Here is a 26,065-nt window from a genome sequence, read left to right as displayed (position 1 = left end):
GCAGAAGTTGTACATCACCCAGTTAAGGACCACTGGCTCATGTGGATTAACGAGATGGGTGGTAAAGCACCACACAGTTTAAGAGCGGAATACTGCTCTCTTGAGGATCAGATCTATGTTTTCTTCACTAGCCTACAATGAACACCTACAAATTAGCACAACTCACTCCAACTAAGAGACAAACAAATGCAAGAGATGTAAATACAGAAAACTAAAGAATTATTTTATTTAGTGGGAAGGAAGTAGATAAACGACAGCCAGCTCACATACTGTTAAATAGAATAAGAAGAAAAAAAAGAATATAGACAACACCTAATGAAATTTTACAAAGCTAATAGATTTGGACTACAGAGCAATGGAATATTTATAAGCAAGATGTCATGGTATCAGTGACCAATTTGTATCCAATTGGGTTTTCTAAGGTCAAGAACATTTAAAACCTCAGACTTAAGTTTTTTAAATCTAGATATGACAATTGTAAGCATACCACTTAGTCATTTAAAACCTTTCAGTAAGTGCTACTCCTGGGTAATTATTCTTTCCTAACGTTATTTTTTTCTCCCAAGATTTAGAATGTCACATGTTTCTAGCAGTAATCACACACAGGATTAAAAGCCCAATCAGCCAAGAAAGTATCATTCTTTCTAAAAAGTGTTCTTAAAAGAAAGAAAAATTAAAGGTGTGAATATTTTGTACAACTATTACTGAAGAACAGCAAAAGAAATTCCAAAATTATCACACTTACTATACAAAAAGGCATGGCTCATGGAACCAAGTATATAAAGCTACAACAGTTGAATATCAGTCTTTAAAGGGTGGTTGTATTAAATACCGCACACAGCTCTGTCTCTCTCTGCTAGGGCTAGCGCATGCCCAGGATCTGTCTGCTTTTTAGTTGATAATTTTTTTCAATATCTGACAGGGCTTGAGCCCGCAGCTGAGCAGCATGAAGCCTTTTCTTCAGGTCCTTGCACTTGGACTTGGAGGTGAGATGCCTCTCAGAAGTCTCACTCCTCATGATGTTCTCTTTACTTTCCCCACTGAAATGAACTTTCTTCTTAATTACTGAGGATGGAAGATCAAGAAGTTCTTTAGAAAGAAAAAAAAAAAGGGTTTCGAGTTACTTTAACGGAAGTTCAATTCCTTCATACTTACCAAAAAATATTTGCTCTTAAGAAGTCCACATTTGAAATTTATTAATAGGTACTTGTCTTATTTTCTCTGGGATAGGAGGTTAGGGGCATGAGGCTGGCAGAAATCAGTCTTTTAATCTACAGCACTGAAAAAAATAATCCTGGAATGTGCCAAAAATCAAGGAACATGTTTTATTCTCTTGACAATCAATTATTCTCTTAAGGTTAAATGCATTGGGGATTATGAACCACAATATAAAACTTCCAGAAATCAATGCTCATTGTCTCTACCCTGGAAAATAAATGCCTCTCTATGTAGAACACATTTCTTCCAGGAAAGTAAGGGGCAGTTCTTTCTTATTGAGAACACCTACAGTTTTGGGAACACTTAGTTCAAAGCAGCTGAATTGACCAGAAACTTGTTTCAGAAAGAACCATACCTGGACTACTGGCCAGAGACAGGAACTTCTGTTCCTTTAGCAAGCTGTAATTCTTCAACAGATTTTCTGCTCTAACCAGTTTGTCTTCTGCTAGTCTCTCCCGAACACAAAGCTCACGTTCCTTCTCTTTAAAAAGGGAATGGAAAAAAAAAAAAACAATCAACAACTCTGGCTATAAAACAATTTACATTTGGTAATCTTATAACTTTTTCTTATCACAAAGACTAGCATGCCTGACCACTGATCAGCAATGTTTTGTGAAAGGATTCTTACTATGCACCTCAGTCAACCTGATTGTGCTAGTTTTTGATTCAGCGTTTTAATAGGTTGTATGCTATCTTGGGTTTTCTTGTAAGGACTTGTTTAAACACAAGTACAAAGTTAGCTTCAACATTTGGTCATACTGTGTGGGAGTAACTCGTTTGGGAAAACACAAACCCAAAGCCATCTCTGCTCTCCACTGAGGACAGGCAACAGTTAATTTTCAGGGTGTGGCCTGGCCTCACGGTACAAAATCTCCTTCTGGTTCAATGATAGTACCCAAATAGAAGGAAAAAATCCCACAAGTTAGTTAGGGGAGGTAGTTCTTTAGTAACAATGGCTACCGTTTATTCATGGCCTGGCCCAGAATTCAGAAAGTATTCAGATTTCAGTTGCCGTATGAAATTACAAAACACTGGGGAAAGTTTTTAGAAAAACTTTTTTTTCTCATTTTTGTTTTTTGTCTTTACAGAATTCCTTTGACTGAAGACCCAGAAAAAGCTTTCCAGATAAGCATAGATTGTACCTATACAGTAAACATATCTCATAGGATTATACGATATTTCATTATCGGTAGGAGGAAAGACATGAACAAATGCATTGAATGCTTTATGAGCATATTTAAATTGAAAAAATTTAAAGTCTGCATTGTGTGTAAAGCTGCAGAAGTGAAATCAAATGAGTCATGAGGGTGGCAGGTGACAGACACAGCCCCGTCTCTCATCTCTTACAGCTAAAATGAAGAACCTCACCGCTGTTGCTATCTTGCGTAATCCTAAAACCGTGGTAGCGGCTCTCATCTTAGTGGAGTAGACAGACATTCAGCATCAAAAACTAATTAGCACCTAAATCAGTTAATACTCATCAAGTCAATGTTAACACCCATTAGAATATTATTATTGTTGTTGTTATTATTTGTTTTAAGGGTCTTGTTCTGTCACCCAGGCTAGAGTACAGTGGCATAATATCACAGCTCACTGCAACCTTGAACTCCTCGGCTCAAGCAGTCTTCCTGCTTCAGCCTCCCAAGTAGCTGGGACTACAGGCTCAAGTTACTATGCCCGGCTAATTTTTTTTTTCAAATTTCTCATAGAGACGGGGGCTCGCTCTGTTGCCCAGGCTGGTCTAGAACTCCTGGCCTCAAGCAATTCTCCCACCTCAGCCTCCCAAAGTGCTGAGATTACAGGCATAAGCCACCGTGCCCGGCCAGAGTTTTACAAACCTAAAATATCTTGTATTTTTGCCCCAACATATCCAGTTCTACATACCATAGGGTTTTAAACCTGGCACTGTGTTGGAGCAGCCATTTCAGAAGATAAAATTTATGGTTTTTAGTATGGAAGGCAGCAATTTTTTTAAGAGACAGGGTTTTGCTTTGTCGCCCAGACTAGAGTACAGTGGTGCAATAACCACTGCACTAAAATGATCTTTGTGCCTCAGCTTCCTGAGTAGCTAGAATTACAGGTGCACGCCACCATGCCTGGCTAATTTTTAAAAGTTTTTGTACAGACAGGGTCTCCCTATATTGTCCAGGGTGGTCGCAAACTCCTGCGCTCAAGTGATTCTCTCCCTTTAGCCTCCCAAAGTGCTGGATTATAGGTGTAAGCCACAGTGCCTAGCCTAGGCAGAAAATTTTAAGACCTTCCTTTATAGTAGAAAAACTTTAGGGTATTTATATTAAAGATGAGAAAGCAAAAAGTAACTTTGCAGTAAAGAATAAAATAGCTATTGTGTTGGGGCCATCACAGTTAATGTCCAATACTGATGACTAGAAACTGACCTCAGGGAAAGAAGTCCAACACGAAGGTGCCAGAAAGGTGATTATTCAGTCTACAATACATATTTTGATTTAATAACACCTACACATATAAAATATTGTGTTCAAATAGATATTCACCCACATCAAAACAACCCGCTGTAGCTCTCCTTTGCTTTGACCCCCATTCAGACTTACGCTCCAATCTTTCTTCTCTGGCTTTGAGGGCTCGCTCTCGCTCCTGTAACTGAATTTCCTTTAGTTTCAGCTCACTCGATACATGGCTGGAATCCTGCAACTTTTCTGGCTCTCCTAATCGTCGCCCTCTTCTTTCATGATTTCTTCTTTGCTCTTCTGCAACCAAGTCTGCTATCAAAGGGTTCTCAAGAATTTCTTCAACAGAAGGTCGATGGTAATCCTGGGAAAAAATACTCGGTGTTGTAGTCAGATTGCATAACAGAGTAGTCATCCTAAGAGAGCAGTCACAATAAAAAGGGCACATATGTATATATATATATTTCCAAGGCAAAAGAAAGGACTCCTTTATGGATAGGGCTTAAATGTCTAGAAAAATAAGTTCACTGGTGGCTTTAACTCATGAGGTTCTGGGTCCACAAGGTAATGCAGATTTTAACTTGCCACTTTCTCCTTTCATTTTTTTTCCTTTCTAAGAAGGCTCAGCTCCTGAAGTCCTTTGGCATGTCCTGTGGGGGTGTTTGGTAGCATTGCGAGCATCTGTTTTAGGGGAAGTACTTTCCTTGTGTCTCTAAACTACATTAAGCAGGATATTCTCTCACCAACCTTCAATCCTGCTACTTCACCTGCATCCTTCTTTGTGATCCTACATCATTTTCCTTCTGCTCTTACATCAGCCTGATCCCCAGAACATCTCCCTACCCATCCCATGGCTGCAGTTTATCCACATAATCTTTTTACTCAAGTTATTTTCTCTCTATTCTTTTTGACTGTCCCCTGTGGCCTCTAATCTCTCAATTAGAGCCAGAGGTAGAATAATAAAGTCTTACTTCTGTCCCTTTCCTTTACCACCTGCCACTTTGAAGTAGGCAAGGACAGGGGGGAACTGAGGATTTGGATTCTTTTTGCAATCTTTCCTTGCTACCAACCATCTGTTAGCGTGGCAGAGAGTGGGAAGAGAAATAAAGAAAGCACAGAAGGTAGGCCAGCAAGGATGTGCAATTTGCCAAATTTACATATGTTTTCACTTGTGTTAACAGAGTATATTTAGCTAAGAAAGCATATTTAATGTTTCTTCAGCCTCCATTGCTCTATGAGAGAGGACATATACTCCAGAATTTAACTGAGCACTAGAATCAAACAATACATAATCCTATCCTTACCTTTAAATTTAACATCCTCGTAATAATTTCATTCAATTCATCAGAGTAACGGTATGGAATCCGCCTGAATTTGCCTTCTCTGATCTTCCCAGCTAGTTCTTTCTGGTTAAAAGCTGTAAATGGAGGCCTGGGATTTAAAGAAAAAGAAAAGGAGGAAGAAGAAGAAATTTTCAAATTTTAAAAATGAAAATATATAATAGGAACCAAATCAAAGGCATAAGTTTAAGCTCCAGTTTGTATTTATGTTTCTACTGGGATGTTCTTCCATAGCTAAGTTTCCCAACACTGGCACTATCGCCATCGGAGTCATATAATTCTTTTTTGTGGGAAGCTGTCCTGTGCCCTGCGGGATATTTTGCAGCCTCCCTCCCTCTGCCCACTAGATGCCAGGAGCTCTCTCCAGCTGTGACAACTAAAAATGTCTCCAGACATTGTCAAATGTCCCATGAGGGGCAAAATTGCTTCTCCCCATCCATGGTTGAGAAACACTGCCCTACAGAATAGCTTGGAAGGGGAAAGAAATGAAAAGAAGAAAACAGAGAACTAGTTGGAGCTCTTTCCTATTCTCCAGATCCCCAAACCTCTCCCCTTGGTCTTTATTTCTTCCATATCTTTACAGCAGCTTTACTTTACCTGCCTAACTTACGTGCTCTCCCCTTGAACTAAGCCTCAGTCTAACAGGAAAGCACCAAACCAGTCAAGATACTTGAACAGTCAAATCCCAGCCTCATGGGTTATATTTTTAATTTGCAAACAATTTTTTTAACCTGTCTATCTACCTTAATTTTAACCCAAGTTGTAATTCTTTCAGACTTGAATATGCTTTCATTAGCATGAATGCTGAAAAAGCTGAACCCAGTGAAATGTAACAAATAGTGCAAACCTTAGACTAGGAATCTGTCTTTATCATACTTACATTAATGCACATAATTCATACAGCAAACAACCCAGTGACCAGATATCTGATTTCTCATTGTAGGACATGCGACTGATTTGTTCCTAAATGGGGGGGGGGGGGGGGGGGAGGTAAGAAAGTGGAAGGAGTTAAGAGAAACAAAAATGGAACCTCAAAGGTTTTAGCCTATACTTTATCTTCAAATTTATAATGGAAAAAAGGCAATGATCTTCTCCCAATATACTTTGTCATATATAATTCATTCACTTATTTTTCATTCACAAATGAAAGTGCTTGCTATAGGCTGCACACTAACAATTCCAGGGTGACTATGAGAGAACTCTACCCTCAAGGCACTCATAATCAAGAAATAACATTTTAAAGGAACCAGAAAATTCTAGAATAACCAAAATATATATATCTAGCCCACATTTAAGTGGATACAGAAATAGCTAATGGAATTACCCATTTATTTTTTTTAGTCCACTGTATAAATCACAGCAGTAACTAATATCATTATTACCGATTTTAATTGTTTGCCTTTCTTCCACACCCACAGTAACAATAGGCTACCAAAGTTCTTATTCTCAACAGAGGGAATAGAGGCAAGTACCACCAAAATCTCCAGGTGGCTGGTTATTGTTTTAAAGTTGAACAGGTGACACTGTTAACAATTAATACCTTAGGGAAGCTGAACTGATCTAATTACAAGGGCAGTAGAGAAAAGGAAAAAAAGAATCGTACAGGTTTCAAATTTTCCAAGAACCACTTCTGGATAATTTTCCTTTATTTAAGAGCTTTCTATTTGGAATTTGATACAGTGAGAAAATACCACTGTTCTGGCCATGTCTAATCTTAGTCAAAAACAAAATCATTAGTTTACAAAGGTTTATACTGTAGTCAGATCTGTTAACATAATTTATAAAGATTTGGAAAATCCTAGAAATGTGAACTACTAAAAAAACAAATACTTCTCTATCTATTCAGATTTCATTCACTAACACATTGGTGCTATCACTATTGACTCAAGCTTTTTAAAAGCCATCAGGCAATATCCAATGCCATCCACAAACTCTTCATGCCCTTTACCTCGGCAATTTCATCTTATGGAGCTACACTCTAAGAAAATAACCAAAAAGGAAGAAAAAATTCATACAAAGATGCAAAGCAGTGCTCCTTATAATGATGAGAAATTTTGGAACAAAATACCCAGCAATAGAGAAAAGGAATAAAGACTAAAGTGGGTGGCCTCTGCAGAGGCATTCAGGAAAAAGCAACAAAAAAAGAACATGTACAAAAAGTTAACACTGTAAAAATATGTATCTGAAGTAAGCAAGCTTCCTGAGCCCCGAATCTCCACGTATAAGAATCAGCTAGAGTCCATTAAAATGCAAGGTCCAAAATAAAAATCGGGGGTGGGGCGGGGGAAGGCAGAGTCCAAGGACCTGCCCAGAGATCCAAATTCAGTGGATTTGGGTTTGGAGCCCAGGACTCTGCATTTTAAACAAACACTCCAACTGAGTCTGGTGTAGGCGGCTATGACCCATGGTTTGGGAAACGCTGCTTTTGAGGGCAGAGACAAAACTCATTTCATCTTTGCAATCCCAGAACCTAGTACATGGTAGTTGTTCAATAAAAATTTGAATTGAACTGCTGATATAGAGGAGTTTAATGGTCTGGTGGCTCATGTAGAAAAAAATATAAACATAAAATGAAACAATACTGTTAATTCTCGGCTACAGGATATTACTAAACAAACAAACAAACAACTCAATTTCCCTGCATCCAAATGCTTAGTGTTAAGATGTTAAAAAAGTATCCAAATTCTGAGATACTTACAGGAGACATATAATAAGGTGTGCCAACAAATGTTTTTGCAAAACTTGTATCGTGGTTTAATATTCTAGCTAGTCCAAAATCTCCAAGCTTGACATTTTGCTTGCCATCCAGGAAAACATTGGCTGGTTTCAGATCTCGATGCAACACAGTATGACCACCGTCACTTCGCCGGTGACATTCCTTTAGGGCCAGAGTTAACTGAGTCATCACTCGAAGAACAAACTCTTCATCTAAGTATTGTCTGAAAACAAAGCAGTTATATAACACATCACTTCTAAATAATATCATTACAAAGATGGGATGGTGTATCTAGTATACAAATAAGGAAATAAATTATTTTGATATGAAATATGGGTGTTGATTCACCAGGGATTTTCTAAAGTACTGTGGACCCACCAAACAAGTATTAGTACACTCTTCCACATTACTAAGTACTTTGTCTCTGATCCTAAAGCAAAATGCTTAACAGAAACGAAACTAGACCCATTTTCAGCTTACATTTACCTTTCCTTGGTTCCCTTAGTAATGACACTAGCCAGATCTCCTCCTTCACAATATTCCATTACAATGTACAGTGTTGTGTTGGTTCGATCAATAATTCGATCATAGTAACGAACGATGTTTGGATGTTTCAGTTCACGAAGCAGATTCACTTCAGAAACAAGCATCTGTTTCTCAGCTTCTGTCATGGAGCCATAGTCAAGTTCTTTCCAAACTAATATCTGAAATAAGAATTTTCAAGGTATGAATGAACTTGTTATACTCAAAAACAAAGAATGAAAGTTCCAAAATTCTAAAAATCACCTCCCTTTTAAACATATTTTACAATTAAAGTCATTTATCATCTAACTTAGTTCGACAAACTTAAGGAGCCCTGAGTGTATTCCATCATCTTCTTCTAATTTTTAGCAGTAAATGATGCTGTGGGAAGGGGTGAGGCACATGAGTCCTTCCCCAAACCCTACCCTCAGTTGCTTGGTGGGAGGTTTGCAAAAAGGTACTTTGGTCAAAACTGGGGTAGAGATGGTTAAAGTCCCTGACCATTCCAGTGGGTCATGCTTTGCCAGGATGGGAGACCTCAGTAAAGAGCCCTTCAGCCCCAGCCAGGCAGTTTCCTCTCCAGTGTTTTTTTCTATAAAAGATCTACCTACACACATTGGGAAACAGGAATTCAATAATCCGAATAATGGGTATTTTAAGACAGCTCTAACTGCAGATACAAAGCTTCAGGTTCTGGTGTTCTTGCACCTCTCTCGTGTCTTAGAGGGCCACTCTTGTCGAAGAATAGCGCAGGAGTTTAGCCACCTATCACAAACGGCAGGCCCTTAGCAAGTCAAATCAGGAGAAAGAGAGAAAATGGGAGAGAAACGTAAAGACATGGGGAAAAATATATACGTCAAAAGACGAAGCCTCCCATCCCTCGAGCGACCCAGGACAGGCTGTCAGACCCACGAGCCGGGGAGACGGCAGGGTCTCTCGGTTCCCTTCGGCGGTGCAGGGCGCTCGCCCCCGGGCTGACAAACCCAAGCAGGGGCGGAGACGGGGAAGGGGCCCACGCTAACCTTGCCGTCACTCTTCCTCCGGATCTTCTGACAGCGGCCATAAGAGCCCGTGCCAATGGTGTACAGCACTTCATAGTCCTCCACCCGGGACGGCATGGCCAGGCCCGCCGCCGGACTCGCGCTGCCTCCCCCAGGTCGCGCCGCAGAGCTCCAGGCAAGGTCCGGGGAGAGCCCCCAAGCCGCACAGACCCGCCGCCCCGGCCTGCGGCCCGGTTTAACCGTCGCGGGCCTGGCCTAGCAGTCTATTGGCAGGCGGTGAGGTCGCTTCGCCTCTCTGATTGGCTAAGAGGAACACCAACCCTAGGCATCTCGGGAAAAGTGTGTCGCTAGGCAACCGCGTAAGCGTCATTGTCGGCGTCTGTGGTCAACCTCTAGGGAGAAGGAGGCGGAACTAAACCAAAGAGAGGGCGGGAGAAAGGAAGCGGTAGCAGGCAGGCCTCGGCAAGTCTAATCTCTGGGGATGAGGTCGCCAAGGTAACCGAGCTCCAGGGACCTCTGTTCAGTCTCCTTTGCACACCGCCTCAACCAATTGCCTTCTGACCTTTGCACTCTGACCCCTCGCACTACCCACTCTCCTCTGCAGGACGCCCTGCTCGCAAAGGTTCCGGTGCCCTGAACCTGGGCGGGGCCGTGCTGAAGACTTGGGGAAAGCTGAGTATCATGAGAAATACGGTGCGTCTCCCAAGGAGCGCTTACTGTGGTGCCAGGGCTGTACTAAGCACTTTGCATGCATTATCTCGTTTATTTCTCAACACAAACCTATAGAGTAGGAATTCGTGTTATTCTTATTTCCCAGGAGGAAACGGAAGCACAGAAAGCGTAAATCATTTGCTTTAGGTCCAACAGCCAAGACGAGAATCAAGGCAAAATTAGTGGATACTCATAGTAACGATTTAAACTTCACATATTACCTTAGGGAGTAGTCATCATAGACTATATTTCTTTTTGTTGTTGAGACAGAGGCTCGCACTGCTGCTTGGGCTAGAGTGCAGTGGCGTCATCATAGCTCACTGCAACCTCAAATTCCTGGGCTCAAAGGATCCTCCTGCCTTAGCCTCCTGAGTAGCTAGGAATATAGGTGCATGCCACCACGCCTGGCTAATTTTTCTATTTTTTGTAGAAACGGGGATCTCCCTATGTTGCTCAGGCTGGTCTGGAACTCCTGGGCTCTAATGATCCTCCCTCCTGCCTTGGCCTTCCAATGTGCTGATATTACAGGTGTGAGCCACTGCAATCGGCCCAATTTTCTTTAAATATCTGTTCAGTGTGGAATTGAAAGGAACCTGATTTTCTATTAGTAAGAATTACAAACCTCTTTATGTTAAAAAAAAAAAAGGAATTTATTACATGCACTGAATATAACATAAGATGATTGGAATTGCCAGCCAGGAGAATTTTTTAATTAACATTCAAGGGCATTGTCTGACCTCAAGGGAATAGGACCAATTTAGGTTTCAAAAGTTATGTAAGTGACTGAGTTAATTGGCATCCTATTTTATTTTAGTGCGTCTTACAGATTGGTATCCGTGGGAGCTTGCTATGGCTTGAATGTGTCCCCCAAAGTTCATGTGTTGAAAACTTAATCCCCAATGCAACAGTGTTGAGAGGTGGGACCTTTAAGAGGTGATTAGGTCATGAGGGCTCTGCCCTCATGGAGGGATTAATATCCTTATCACAGGAGTGGGTTCGTTCTCACCACAGTTGGTTGGTTATAAAATCGAGTTCAGCCTTCTCTTGCTGTTTCTCTCGCCATATGATGCCTTCCACCGTGTTGTGACCTGCAAAAAGGCCATTGCCAGATGTCACCCCTTGATCTTTCCAGCCTCCAGAACGATGGGCCAAATAAACTTCTGTTGTTTATAAATTACCCAGTCCGTGGTATTCTGTTATAGCAACACAGGACAGACCAACACAGAGCTCTTTGGCCATCCTGCCCCAAATCCAGTCCTGCCCCTTGCTCTGGCTGCTCTTCTGCTCTTACTCTTTGCCCCACAGCCAGTGCACTTTCTCGGCGCCTCACCACCGCTACCACGACTTTGCACCTGTCATCCCATTTGTCAGGAATGCTGTTCGCCCCACTCCCTTACCCACTGCCCCACCTCAACATATCTGTCCAGGGGACACAACTTGTCCTCCCAGATTCAATTCCAGCTTTCTCCCCTCTACTCTGAGAATCCTCTCTAGCACACGTGGACAGTCAATTCCTCCATCTACAGTGTTCACAGATCACTTTGTACAGGAATCAATACTTGTTATTTGTCATTATTTGTTTACGTGAGTCTCACAATAGTTGAACTCCAAGCTCTTTGTAGCCGGCGTAAGTCCTATAATAGAAGAGGGACGAAACAAAACTTTGTTAAATGAAAATCTGAGAAAAGCCACTTATTAATATAAAAATTATGCAAGGATTTGGAGTGAACCCTCAAGTACTGGGTTTTGAAATGCCTGCATCTCTATGGCAGAGACCACATATCTGAGAAGGAGCTATCCCAGGAGCATAGAGAGGAGCTCCCAGGCACATGTGTTCTTTCAACAAATATTTATTGAGTATGTACTATGGACCAGGTATAATGATAGCTATTGATATGCTGGGTGTTCACTTAAAAAGAGACAATGGAGGTACAAGGACAGTAATAAAGAAAAGTATAGCATAGGCAGGTGTGACAAACCTATTGACTGACCAAAGTCAGCCCACATGACAAGGGGGAAGGCAGGACAGCCCAGCAGAGACCACTCGACACCAAGGTAGAGACAGACACTGGGGGCTGAGGAGCATGTGGGAGCCAACCAGGGACAGGTTACAGGAAACAGCCCTTCCCCCATCACTTCCTCCCTCCTTCCTTCATACTCCATTCATTCTTTAAAACCCAGTTCATGCCCAGTTTCTTCCCTGAAGTGTTCCCTGACTGCCTTCAGCCCGCTCTGATCTCCTAATTACTCCTGAGAGTAATCAACTGTGCTCTTTACACATTTAAAATTATGCTAGGCTAGATCACTAGCTTCTCATGTGTGTCTATCTTATTTGCCTTATTAAATAAAAAATTCATCCTTCACCAAACATAACTGGAGGCCTGGTCAGGTGCCAGATGTGTCACCGCAATGAGTAGGACGGAGATACAGTCCTGGAGGTGGTGGAGATAGAGGTGGCATAAGTACACAGATAAATTCCACCATGACCAATTGCAGAGAGAATTAAGAAGAAAACAAAGAGCTGAGATGATGACATTTAAACAGGGAATCAAGATGAGCAGCTCTTCGAGGGTGGGGCCAGCCCTCCCCCTTCTCTATGGCCCCTCGCACTCCCCCAACAGGCAGCTTTGCTGTCTTCATTTTCCTCGATAAATGTGCTCATGTTGTCAGTTTTCATTTACATTTGGTGACATCTCCAATAAGAGTGTATTTGCACTCTGTTTTCTGTCCCTGGGTGCTCTACAGGTGTCCCCAGAGACGCTAACTAATTTTTAAAAGAAGCTACTTGGAAGATTAATGGGCATCTCAAACTTAACAAGTCCGATATCAAGCTCCTGATCTTGTCCCAGATTTGTTCTACTCTCTGTCTTCTTGGTCTTAAGTAACTAATACATCTGATTTTATTTTTTGTTTTGTTCACCGCAGTATCCCCAGCACCTAACATGTGCCTGGAACATAGCAGGCACTGAATTAGCATTTGTACATCGAATGGGTGAATGGGTGAATGGATAAATGAAGCCTTACCTCACTGCCCTCAGCTTCCCTTTTTATGTTACATGAAAGACCCACTAGAGGGCTGCACATCACTGCTTAATAAAGGAGGAGCCAGTGCATCCGCGCTCGTCCCGAAGAGGCCTGTCCTTACAGGAAACCCCAAGGTTTGCATGTTTGAGGATTTAAAATCAGATAAGTATATAAATCTTATCTCCATAATTGCTTGGAGCAATTTGAAGTTAGGGATTATGAAAATTCTTTAAAGCGGTTAATGAAGATTTCTAGAAAGCAAAAAAAAAAGGAAAGATTCTTTGTTTATAACAATCAGAAGCTAAAAGATGGTTGGGTTTTTTTTTAACATTTTTTTTTTAGAGACAGGGTCTTACTCTGTCACCCAGGCTGGAATGCAATGGCACGATCATAGCTCACTGCAACCTTGAAACCCTGGGCTCAAGCGATCCTCCTGCCTCAGTCTCCTAAGTAATTAGGACTACAGGTGTGAGCCATCATACCTGGCTAATTTTTTTTTTTAATTTTTTGTAGAGACAGGGTCTCTACAAAACCAGCTCAGGCTGGTTTCCAACTCCTGGCCATAAGCAATCTTCCCACCTTGGCCTCCCAAAGTACCTCCTTACAGGCATGAGCCACTGCACCCGGCCCTAAAAGATGTTTTTAAAAACGTGCATGACATTGTATGTGCTCAATAAATAACCATGCTTTAGAAGAAAGAATGAGGTGTGGTGCAGACTTTCCTTGGTAGCGACACATCACTTCATAGAAACAGGACAAGATGCAGACGAAGAGACAGCTTTGGATTTAATGGCAGTCAGCCAATGCAAGAATATGATGAGAAGAAATTTATCTTTGAAACCAAAGAGTGTTCAGAGCTCCACCACATTTTAAAGAAGGATAGTTTCAAACTTGCAGCTGAGGGTACAAGTTAGGAGAAATCAGACTTCAGATTCCTTTTCTTTTCTTTTCTTTTCTTTTCTTTGAGACAGAGTCTCGCTCTGTTGCCGGGAGTAGAATGCAGTGGTGTCATTATAGCTCACAACAACCTCAAACTCCTGGGCTCAGGGGATCCTCTTGCCTCAGCCTCCCAAATAGCTGGGACTACAGGCACACGCCACTGCACTGAGCTAATTTTTCTATTTTTAGTAGAGAGAGGGTCTATCTAGTTCTTGCTCAGGCTGGTCTTGAACTCCTGAGCTCAAGTGATCCTCCTGCCTCAGCCTCCCAGGGTGCTAAGATTACAGGCGTGAGCCACCACACCCGGCCAAATTTCTGCTCATTCTAAGGATAAACTTTCAAACAAAGAGTGATTCACAGATTTTACATAGTTTTTCGTGTTATTTGTAATTTCAGGATATTTTTTATCTTTAAGGATATTAATCGTATAAATTGAGTAAGAAGAATGTTAAAACTAATCATGGATCATGAGTCTGGCTATGGTCTGAATGTTTGTATCCTCCTCAAATTCATGTAGAAACCTAACCCCCAAGGTAATGGCGTTAAGAGGTGGGGTCTTTGGGAAGTGGTTAGGTGTCATGAGAGCTTCGCCCTCAGGAATGGGATTAGCCCTTATAAAAGGCCTGATGGAGCTTATTTGCTCTTCTGCCCTCTGAGGACATGGTGCCAGCTATGAGGAATGGGCCCTCACCAGACACAGAATCTGCTGGCACCTTGATCTTAGACTTTCCAGCCTCCAGGACTGTAAGCAATACATTTCTGTGGTTTACAAATTACCCAGTCTAAGGTATTTTGTTATAGCAGCCTGAATGGCCCAAGACAAGGCCATAACGTGTTTCTAAGCCACTTTAGGAGCTTTTAGAGAACACGCCTACTTTTTCCACTGGGGGCAGCACAGTGAAACTGCAGGAGCAGTGGGCCCGAGGTCCAGGTACCCAGGCTCTTCTAGTTCTGTCTTAATGAGCTGTGTGACCTGGGAATCCATGTCTTCCCTCTGGGCCCTATATAATGAGGGTGTTAAATTAGATGACCTTAAAGGTTCCTTCCAGCTTTAAATGTTATGATTCTATCCCCTCTCACCAAAAATGCACTGGAACTGCTGTCAGAGCCAGAACACTAGACTGTCTAGCCTTTGGTCTGACGCTGGATGACAGTTTTTATTAAGTAGCTATGTCTGCATTAGCTTCTTCAACATCCCTTCTATTCATTCTCTACTTATACCAGCAGCACTTGAGTGACAGGCAGTGATAGGAGATAGAAAAATGACACACCAGCCCTTGGCCTCAAAGAGGTCCCACTGGAAAGGAGAGGCAGGTGTGAATCAGCCTCTCTCTATGTAGTATGATAATTGCTCTGAAGGAGCTTTGAAGCTTTGTCTAAAGTGTCAGGGAGAGGAACCAGACTCTGATAAGGATGGCACGGCATGCAGGTCATGGCCAACGTTCCTGAGGAGGTGACACTTGCACCTCAACTGAAGGAGGAGTTGGAATTAGTACAAGGAGAACTGTGTGGAGAAGCACGGAGGCCTGCAGGGGCCCGCAGTGTGGGCTGATGGACCAAAGTGTGCATGTGGTCTGTTACCTGTGAGACAGGTGGTTGGACAGGTGAGCAGGAAGACCCAAGAGTTGAGGCAATCTTCTGAAGGTGACGGAGTCCCGGTGGAAGCTTTGAGCTGATGAGCATCACCAGACGTGAGCTCTAGAAAGACCTCTCTCAGGCTGAGAATGAACGTGGGGCCTCCTACAATGTGGGAGGCTACGGCAGCAACCCAGGGGGCAACGATACCGACTAAACTAAGGCAGTGGCTGTGGGAATGAGGAGGGAGGGAGTCCAGAAATTCCTGGGGGGTAGATTAGATGAAACGTGGTGATCAACTCTGCGTCGGGTAAACAGGGAGGGCAATTGCTGGCTTGAGTGGCCAGATAGATGGTAGTGTCTTCACCGCAGGAGGAAATCGTGGAGGGGGAGCAGTTTGGGAGTGGGTGATACTGAGCTCATATTGAGCCCAAGGGCCTATGAGGAGCTGTTCAATGGGCAGTTGGATACAAAGTCTCCACAGAGTGGTCTGGGCTGGAGACAGAGAGCTGGGAATAGGTGATGACAGATGCCACCTAGGTTTGGGAATGTATATGCCCCAAGAGTGGCAGGGGGAGAAGGGAGATGGGAAGGGAGTCTGGAGGTTATTTTGTGCAGGAGGAGGAAGAAAAGTCAGAGAAGGAGACCAAGGAAAGTGACTGGAGGCGTAGGAGAGAATGTGGAAATAATTTGTAACCCAGGTTCCAATAGCGGAGATCGTTTTAAGAACACAGGAGTGGTCTATATGCCAGATGTTGCAGAAAGCAAATAAGGTAAGCACAGAAATGCAAACACTGGATTGGGTCATCTGGAGAGTACAGTGACCCCCACCTCCCACCCAAGAGCATTCTCAAGTCAAGTGGAGCAGAAGCCAGCCTGCAGGGCTTGCAGCAGAACCAGATGGTAAGGGAGGGCTGATGGAGTGTGTGTGTGGACAAGCCCAGGCAGCCTTCCAGGGCAGCATGGGTGCTGCCTTTCTGCCTGTCTGCACCTTGTTCCTGTGCCCCAGGAGAACCAGTGTCCTGCTCCAGAGGCCTCCCACCCTCACTGGCACTACTCACATGGCATCAGCCTGCAGCGGATTTCATGTTACACACTCATGACATGTCACCCCATAGGACTGCGTGGTTCTGAACAGCCCACGCTCTCCCCGCATCAGCCATCAGGGAGGTCCCCAGTGGCTGCGTCACTATGAAGGCAGTGACCACGGCCGATCTGAGTACAACCCAGCCTAGACCTTGGGAAGGACTAGGTGAAGGGGGAAAGGGCAGCGGGCAGCCAGGTGGGCAGCGTGGTGTGCATTTGCTTAGTGTGAGCAGGGTTCAGAAGGAAGTTGGAGGAGGAAGTTTTGTTTTGACCTTCAAGGGACAGACTGAAAGGCTTAGGCACCAGCGCGGGCCTATTCCACAGTCTAGGCACAGAACGAGCTCCCAGGTGCCTCCCATCGGCAACAAACTTGACTGTGGACTCAGTCCAGAAGGAAGAGCTCCGAGCTTTTTGTTGTTGCTATTCAAAGTTAATCCTTTGATGAAGCCTGGCAGGAGAGCAATCCCAGGGCTATTGCCTTTTGACAGGGAGAACATCCCAGGGCAAAAGGGAAAGCCTAAAGCTATAGTCTGTTCCCTCCAGTTCTCAGAACAGTTGTTCACTGAGCTCCCAGGCCAGGCAGTGGGTAAACATCATCCCGTCCCCTCGCACAGCAGCCCACGGGGAATTTACCGGAGAAACTAGAGGTACAAAGACAGTTAATATTTGACTCAGGTGGTGAGCGGCAAATAGACACTGAAGACTGGCTGGGATCTACCTGGGATCCAAGAGCTTGAAAGCTCGTTTAGTTAAAGCTAGTTTAGTTTAGGGTAGAAGGGATTTAAAAAAAAAAAAAAAACAACAGCAACAACATGTCCTGTTAGCTCAAGAAGGAGCGAGACTGAGGCAGGGGTGCTCTCGGGTGGTTTCGAATCTACTTCCCCACTGATAAGCAGAAGCAAATGGCTCCCAAGTGCCCGACACCCTTCCGCTGCTGTTCTGGCCTCAACCCCTCCCTCCTTCCTTTCTCTCCCCCCTCAGCTACCGGCCAGGGCAGAGAGACAGCCGAGGGGCAGCCTAGGGGAGGAGAGGCCTGGCCCATGGCCCTCCAGACCTCATTCCCTCCCTCACAGTCCTCACTGAGATCTGAGACACATCGCAGAGACCTCTCTCTTCCTCTCTTCTTTTTCAGGAAACATCTGGAAACTCTTCAGGGGAGATCTGCCACACGGCCTCCAGTGAACTTTAGACTCCTGCATGTTCTTCCAAAGCTCTTCCTTTGCTGGACGTTATGAGAGGTGACATGCATATCTTTCTCCCAAATACGTAGCTTGAACCCAGACACAATAAAATCAGAACTGGTCACAGAGAGTAATTTGGGGAAGGGGATTGTTTGTGACACAAGCCACTCATCACTTTGTAAACGTATTCACTGCTGATTACTTTAAATGCGCGTCTTCCAGAGCGCCCTTAAAACGTGTTTTAAATTAAAAGATACTCCTTGCACTTTTGTTTATCTGGAGGAAGTTCGTGGTAAGTAGAGAGAAGACCCAGCCTCAGGAGGTCTCGGTGAGCGTTGGACGTACAACTATCTGGGCCCAAAGCCCCCTTCACACGGCCCCTCGCTCCGGGCGGCTGCGGAGGGCTCAGAACAGGGTGAGCCGAGGCCACAGCTACACCTGGCGCGGCTGCTGTGGCCCGCAGAGCCGGAAGGATAAAGGCTCCCGCTCGTCCGTGCCAGGCCCTGTGCTGCTCCCTCTTCTCCTTCACTCTTCCCCACATACCCAGGATGGCAGCGTCGGCTGATTCTCCTTTTTTTAAAAAAGAAAACTGAGGTTCATAGTGGTTAAGCCTCAAGCCTCAGGTCGCCGCAGCTACTTTCTGTCTGAAAAAGAGAAAGCCCAAGAGTGCCCACCTGCCCTGCAGATTCTCAGAGGTCTGGCTCGCTAATCTCCCAGAAAGGGCCCTCCAGACCACCCAGAAGCCACGGGACTCCTGCAGGGGCTCTGGTCAGACCTTGGGCCTGTCGGGCACCAGTCACAGTGGCCCGAGCCTGGCTCATGGGTGTGCTCTTCACACAGGATGGCTGCACACTGCGGGTGAGTCTGCGTGTGCGTGCGTGTGTGCGTGTGTGTGTGTGTGTGCGTGTGTGTGTGTGTGTGTACACCCAGAGGGAAGGGGTGCAGGTGGGGACCAGTGTCGTGTTTTACAAACAGAAAAGCTGCAGCCTCGCCATGGCTTGCTTGTGGTTGGACCCTCCCGCAGAAGAAAGGAAGTCGGGCAAGAACCCAGCTGGGCCACAGCAAGCCCTGCCCCGGCAGGGAGCGGGCACAGGACTCCCCGTGAGAGAGGGGAACTCTCTGTGCTGTCTTGACGACGTTTCTATAAGTCAAAGCCTCTTCAAAAATAAAATTTTTATTAAAAACAACCAAAAAAAAGTTGACTGATCTTCCAGCTATGTGAATTGAGAATTTCGTTCTGTACCAAACGTGGATTTCTAACACATCTTTTCGAGCAGTTTGGCAGTATCTTGGAGACTCCGATTGCCTACAACGTGCTAATGAAAACTGGTCCCGTAAAGGAGGCCCAGCAGGGCTCCTGCCAGGTGACGCTCCTCCAGCAGTCTGTGACAGTAAAGATAATGTAGCTCCTGCTGGCGGGACATTGGCTGTGTGCCAGCCAAGGCACAGCAGCCCCGAAGAGGAGGTGGCATTACTGTCGCTGTTTTACAGATGAGAAAAACAAGGCTCTAGAGGGTAAGAAAATGCCAGAGCTGGACCTGTTCTCAGTTCTACCTGATTCCAAAGTTCCAGTCTTAGCCACTGCTAAAGAAATAGGGTTGCCCTTATTTTGATACATTTTATCATTAGGAAGCCTCCCCATACCCCATCCCAAGAGGGTGAAGTTCCTTACCACATCTCAGGATTCCGCATCCTCAGGAAACCCACAAACTCCGAGTTCTTGGAACCAAACCCATAGGCCAGAGCATGGCTGCACTCCAGCCAATCCTGCGTGTGGTCTTTGCGGTGAAATGTCTTCTCAGAGCAGACTCTGTTAAATGTTGGCAGGGTCTTGTGTGTCTCCAGGGCGGTCAGAGCCCTCTCACCTCAAGCCTCCCTGTGAGGGTAGGAGGACCAGCTCAGACAGGCGGGCACTGGCCCCATTCCTACCCAGGTCACACAGCACGTGGCAGGGCGGAGACGGTGCCAAATCCAGACCAGGGCTGCAGTCACCAGGTGAGGCCATGAGACAACTGCATTGGGTGACATTGCCACCCGTGCAGGGAGGCCAGGTCAACTGCCATGGCATGCAGGGGAAAGAAAGTAGCCTATAATAAAAGATATGAGGATTTCATGCCAATACGTTGGCACACACTCAAGTATGACTTTAATGGTCTGGTAGATTCTGACAACGCAGATGAAATGGCTTCGCATGAAATCATTGCTCACCAGGGCTGGCTTGTGTAGGAATGGGAGCCCTTCCCCTCCTCCCAGACTCGGATCATTCTCAGGCCCCCTTTCCTTCCCATCCCACTAGGAGCTCAGCTCTCAAGAAACCCACTTTATGACGACGATGAGTAGTTCAAGCTACTCTCGCTCAGTGCTTTAAAACGAGCTGGTCGCAGTGGCTCACGCCTGTCATCCTGGCTACTCAGGAGGCTGAGGCGGGAGGATCACTTGAGCGGAGTTGGAGGCTGCAGTGAGCTGTGATTGCACCATTGCACTCCAGCCTGGGTGACACATGAGACCCCATCTCTAACAAATAAATAAATAAAAATACTTTTTCCTATGCTAGATTGATTTGCAACACCTTGATTGTTCCTTTTTAAGCCTTCTTGAGCCTTTCTCAAATGTCTGTTTCAAGACTTCACCCAAGCTAATCGTGTTGGGTCACAGCTGTGCACGAGGTGACCAAGAATCCCCATTCGTCTGGGACCGTCACAGGTTTCAACGCTGAACGTTTCTCATCCCAGGAAACCCCTCAGCCCCAGGCCAACCAGGACGAGTGGTCACCTTAGCTATGGAACCTTCCCTTTGGAAGCACCCAAGCCATAGCTAGAGCAGTGCTGCTAGTAAGTGGTGTAGACCCTCACATGTGGCCCTTGGAGAGCAGCAAGGCATCCCCCGGGAGCCCGTTAGGAATGCAGTGCTCAGGCCCCAGCCCGGCCCTCCTGGACCGGAGTGTGCTCTGCACAGTGTCCCCGGGGAGCCTGTGCTTGTCAAGTGGAGAACAGCTGCTCTAGAGGGGTGGCCTCCTGCTGAGACACACCACCTGCACAGCATCTGCTTCTTACATTTGAACTTAGCCCAAAGCTCTGGGGAAGCCGGTAAAGCACTTGACCAATCTGAAACCGTCCCAACTGTGAGCAAGGGTCAGTGACAGTCACAGGGAAGGCTCAGGAGGGCTGCAGGTTTGTAGGATGCCTGGCAGAGCTGCCACGCCGGCCTTTTCCCTCTGAGAATACAAGGGGCAGGGAGAGCTGGAGAAATAGCCTCAAATCTGCTCTGATGTATACATTAAAAAGGACAAATGTACTTGCCTCTGCCAACAGAGGGGCAACAGAAAACAAAACAAAAAGGACAATGACTTGCAAATGTTGGCACTTTAACTATTATTAGCAAGAAGGTATTTGGGACACCTCATCTCTGATCTCAATACACTGCAGTTCTCCACTTGAGTTGATAAGAAGCCCAGTACAGCTTGTTTTAATAATTAAAAAAAAAAAACCTGGGCCACACCTGGGGAGCTCTGGAGTCAGGGTCCCTGGTGAGGCCCAGGCTTCTGTAATTTGCGGAAGTCCCCCAGGAGGTTCCAAGGGGTGTCCAGGGACATCAAGAACCACCAGTAGAGGATCCCGCGCCCTGCTCAGCACTGCCCTCTCTCTGCCACTGTGCCTATCGCCGGATGGCGGTGCCCTCTCCCTCCTGGCACGGAAGGAGGACAGGCACAACCCTGCCCCTCCCCTTCTAGGGCCAGCAGGTTCCTTTTTGCAGGTAGAGTGAGGTGTGGATTATTAGAGTCTGGACTCTAGAGAACTCAAAACCCTTGAGAGGCTTGGAGACTGCATCGTCCGAGTACAGAAATATCGACCTCGTTACTGAAACAGTAACAGCAAACTGCAGCTTTTCATGCACAGAGAAGTTCCTGAAGGTGCCCTGGGGCCTGTCAGCCATGCCTGGGAGTGGTTTGCTCTGCATCCTTCACTCTCCGTGCGTCCAATTTTCCTCCCACCTGCTATGGCTTGACTTTGAGAAGAGCCCAGATGGGGTGAAGGTGTATTCCATTGCTGTGTGACTTTTTCTCATGAAGCGCCATGAAAGTTCCTCCCAGAAGCCTTTGCAGACACAGCCTCTCCCACTGTGCCCTCAGGGGCTCTAGCAGTGAGCTTCCAGATGCACTGAACGAGCTGCGGCTGAGGAGCTGGCCTTGGAGCACAGGGTGGGGACAGGCAAAGGAGATGAGAAGTCAGGAGGCTGGCGTCTAGTCCCAGCTTGCCCCAAAGGCTGAGTTATTTGGCCTCGAGCCATCCCTTCCCCTCTCTGGGCCTCAGCTCTCGTCTCCCAGTGATGCGAGTTGGTCCAAATGGCCTCTGAGTTATGTCCCAGCTTGACAGAGCCACAATTCTGTGAGCACTTTTATGTGGACAAGGGTCCCCGTCCACCAAGGCACCAGCAGGGAACTTACACAGGACACACTAGTGCAAACATGCTCTTACGAGTTCTGAGGAGCACGTTTGGGAAGCTTCATTTTGCTTCTTCCCTGCTAGAGATGCAGGCTGCTCCTGCGCCAGCAATGCTCCCAACACTGGGGACTGTCACCTGCTAGTGTCCTTTATGTGCCTGGCACCGTACAACCCCTTTGCACATCTATCTCATCCCACCCTCCCCACAACTCCATGAGGAAATATCGTTCCCCCATTTTGTTTTATCTTAGTTTTAGAAGATGATTTTTATGTCAGCTTAAAATATTGCAGCCTGGACAACATAGTGAGACCTTGTCTCTACAAAAAATTTAAAACATAGCCAGGCATGGTGTGCAGGCCTATAGTCCCAGCTACTTGGGAAGCTGAGGCAGGAGGTTTGCTTGAGCCCAGGAATTCCAGGTTACAGCGAGCTATGATGACACCACTGCACTCTAGCCTGGGTGACAGAGTGAGATCCTGTAAATATATATAAAAAAAATTATGTATATACAGAGGGAGAGAGAGCGCGAGCTCGCGCGCGAGTGCTCACGCACCAGGTCTGCTGAAATATATAATTTTTGGTCTTTTCACTGTTGCACTAAAATAAGGCTAATTGTGTGACCATTTGCAACTGGCATCTGAAATGGGGAAGTGTGGTGGGACTGAGCCCTTAACTTCTGGGAGCTGATGCTAACTCCAGGTTGACAGTGTCAGAATTAAATTGTAGGACGACTCATCTGGTATCAGCAACTCAGTCAGTGTGTGGGAAAAAACCCGCACCTCTGGTGTCAGAAATATTGTGTGAGTGTAAAGAAACTGTTTTCTCATCTCCCCTGACCCCATTTCCTGGCTCACTCCTACTTGACCTTTAAAACCCAGCTGCAGGCTCACCTCCGGGGAAGCCTGCCCTGATCCCCACGATGGGAGGCAGGTGACGCTCTCACACGTTCCCTGAGCACGTGTACTTACCTCTGTCAAAGCACTTAAGACACTATCTGGCCATGCTTCTTTCTTCCTTTTTTCTCAGCTTCACCAGACTCTGAGCCTTGGAGAGCAGGACTGTGTGTTAGGCATCTTGGGGTCCCCAACACCTGGAACACAGCCTGGCACTTTCCAAAGGGGCAGTTTGGGTTTGTCAGTCACATTACATTGTACAGAAGGAGCACTGGGCCACAGGGAGGTGTGGGGAGGAGGTCGCATGCTCACCTCATCACTAGGGTGGCACAGTGTGCTGGTGCCAGCAGGGGCTTTGAGAGCAGCCAGATCTGGGTCCAAACCTTGGCTTTCCCACTCACTAGCTATGTGACCCTGCGCAAGTGTTTTAACCTCTCTGAGCTTCAGCTATCTGGACACGCAGTCAGGGTGGTGAATGATGTTACCTGTGATAAGAAGTGGGGAGCAGGTCTGGGGAAGAGGAGGGCAGCCCTGCGCCTCCAACTTGGAGATTCCTGTGGGCGGTAGACAGACGATCTGGGAAGGAGATACGTAGAGACCCGGGGTCGTCCGCAGGTAATGACAGTGGAAGCCACAGAGGTAGGTGTGGACGAGGTGGCCAGAGGGGTGTGTGCAGGGGAGCCTGCAGGGCAGAGTGAGGTGAGCCGAGGGTCACAGGCGGACAGACACCAGCAAAGCAGGGTGTATGGGGAGAAGGGTCTCAATTTGTGTGACTTTGCCAAGCTCCTGTTCTGATGAATCCAAAACCAGCTGAATTCTGCCTCCAGTCATTAAATTCAGAATGGTGCCTGGGATCTAAAATAGCTCTCCAGTAAATGATTTATGTAATTAGTGGCTGCAGCTTTCATTAGGAGATGTTGGTAAAAGCGTGAAGAGTGGGTTTTTGCAACTGATTGAATTTTAGAATACAGAAGCAAGTTAGAGGCGCCCTCCCCTGCTTCCTGCGCCAGTGTGAACACTCCCTATGGTGATGGCCTCGGATGCAAGTGGGGGTGGCAGGGTTGAAATGGCACCTGGGCATGAAGAAAGACAGAGCCCCGGGAAGGCAATGGCTCAAGCTGGCCCAGAGAGGTCTGTGCCCCAGAAATGACCTTCCTTTCTACTTTGGTGTTACAGCTCTTTCGTGAGTGTTGTAATTTGCACCCACAGCAGCCCCAGAAAGGGAAGTCCAGGATTCCAGCGGGACCCATTCCTCTGGCCACTTTTGCTTTTGCCAGGGGTGCGGCGGGCAGGGCTCCCTGGGGCAGCCCTGAGCAGGGGAGCTGCGTGCAGGACCGGCAGCTCCTGGGCCAGGAGGCTTCACCCCGACCCCCTCAGGCCCTCAGCTCTTACCTGCCAGTCCCAGGCCACAGCTGCAGCTGCAGCAGGGTCCCTGGGGGTTTTACGTAGGGCTCCTCTCAGCTGCCTGAGGGTGAAGAGCCACAGCCTGGCCACTGGCCAGCGGACAACAGGCACCTCTGACCACCTTCCCGGCAGGTCAGGTCGTACCTGCACACCGACGCCAACATGTGTTCCAGTTGAGTTAAAAGTCATGTCAACAGATGACCTCTGGGCCGGGCGCGGTGGCTCACGCCTGTAATCCTAGCACTCTGGGAGGCCGAGGTGGGCGGATCGTTTGAGCTCAGGAGTTCGAGACCAGCCTGAGCAAGAGCGAGACCCCACCTCTACTAAAAATAGAAAGAAATTATATGGACAGCTAAAAATATATATAGAAAAAATTAGCCGGGCATGGTGGCGCATGCCTGTAGTCCCAGCTACTCGGGAGGCTGAGACAGGAGGATCGCTTGAGCTCAGGAGTTTGAGGTTGCTGTGAGCTAGGCTGACGCCACGGCACTCACTCTAGCCTGGGCAACAGAGTGAGACTCTGTCTCAAAAAAAAAAAAAAAAAAAAAAAAAAGATGACCTCTGGAAACCAACGAAAACTACCTATGTTTGCAAAGTGTGCCTGGAAGCACAGCTGCTACCTATACCCTGTTATGGGTTGAATTGTGTCCCCGCTAGAAAAGATATGTTGGAGTCCTAGCCCCCAGAACCTGGGGAGATAGGGTCATTGCAGATGTAGTTGAGATGAGGTCATTTTGGTGGGCCCGAATCCAATGTGACTGGTGTCCTCACGAAAAGGGGAGATTTGGAGACAGACACACACGAAGGGAGAACGCCGTGTGAAGATGAAGGCAGAGGCCGAGGTGTTGCACGTAGAAGGAGCACCAAAGATCGCCAGCCACCACCGGAGGGTAAAGGAGAGGCCTGGAACAGAGGGAACCAACTCTGTTGACACCTTGATCTTGGACTTGCAGCCTCCAGAACCGTGGGGCAAGAAATGTCTGTTGCGTAAGCCACCCAGGCTGTGCTCCTCTGTCGCGGCAGCCCTAGCACATTAACACGCCTCCGTCCACATTGCTGTGTGGGCAGCCTGTACAGGGCCACGCCTTTCACAACTGCGCAAAGGGGGCCTCTTTCAAAAAGGGAGGAGGAAAAGTCGAGTTTCCCAAAGTGTCTCTTTCTCTATCTTTCTCTATCTGGCCACATTAATATTCCAGCCAAGGTAATATTCTACACCTATACTGTGGCACAGGGACAAAGGCACATCTGTCCCTACGCCACGGTCTGCCCATGACCCTCTCTGCGTTTGTTCATTCACTTATTTGTTTGTTCGCTTGTGCACCTGTTCATTTGTTTCTTCGTTCATCCGACACACTTTTCTTGCCCACAGCCCGCATGGCAGCCACGGGTCCGGTTGCTGGGCGCTCGGTGGAGAGCAAGACAGACAAGAGCCTCATCCTCACGGAGCTTTCGAAATACAGGGAGGCCACGTGCTTGATTAAACGATACTGAAATAACTGTCAAATGACGACGGTGGTGAGTGCTGCCCACGACAGAAGCTGGGTGCCAAGAGCGATTAGCCGGGGGTCTTAATCTCCCAGCTAACC

The 26,065-nt window shown here is 46.4% G+C and overlaps 1 protein-coding gene across 1 annotated transcript; it reads right to left on the bottom strand.

The window, feature by feature from the left end:
* Positions 1 to 202: 202 nt before the first annotated feature.
* Positions 203 to 9,460, bottom strand: NEK2 (NIMA related kinase 2). Its single transcript, XM_069459539.1, has 8 exons — positions 9,245 to 9,460; positions 8,187 to 8,404; positions 7,683 to 7,923; positions 5,865 to 5,947; positions 4,949 to 5,075; positions 3,789 to 4,008; positions 1,574 to 1,699; positions 203 to 1,089 (listed from the first exon to the last, which is right to left on the bottom strand). Exons 1-8 carry the CDS (start codon positions 9,338 to 9,340, stop codon positions 863 to 865), a joined length of 1,338 nt encoding a protein of 445 aa, XP_069315640.1. The 5' UTR covers positions 9,341 to 9,460; the 3' UTR covers positions 203 to 862.
* Between the last annotated feature and the right edge of the window lie 16,605 nt (positions 9,461 to 26,065).

This window comes from Eulemur rufifrons, chromosome 27 (assembly GCF_041146395.1).
Source record: "Eulemur rufifrons isolate Redbay chromosome 27, OSU_ERuf_1, whole genome shotgun sequence".
Taxonomy (NCBI): Eukaryota; Metazoa; Chordata; class Mammalia; order Primates; family Lemuridae; genus Eulemur; species Eulemur rufifrons.
This window is presented reverse-complemented; position numbering and strand designations above follow the sequence as displayed.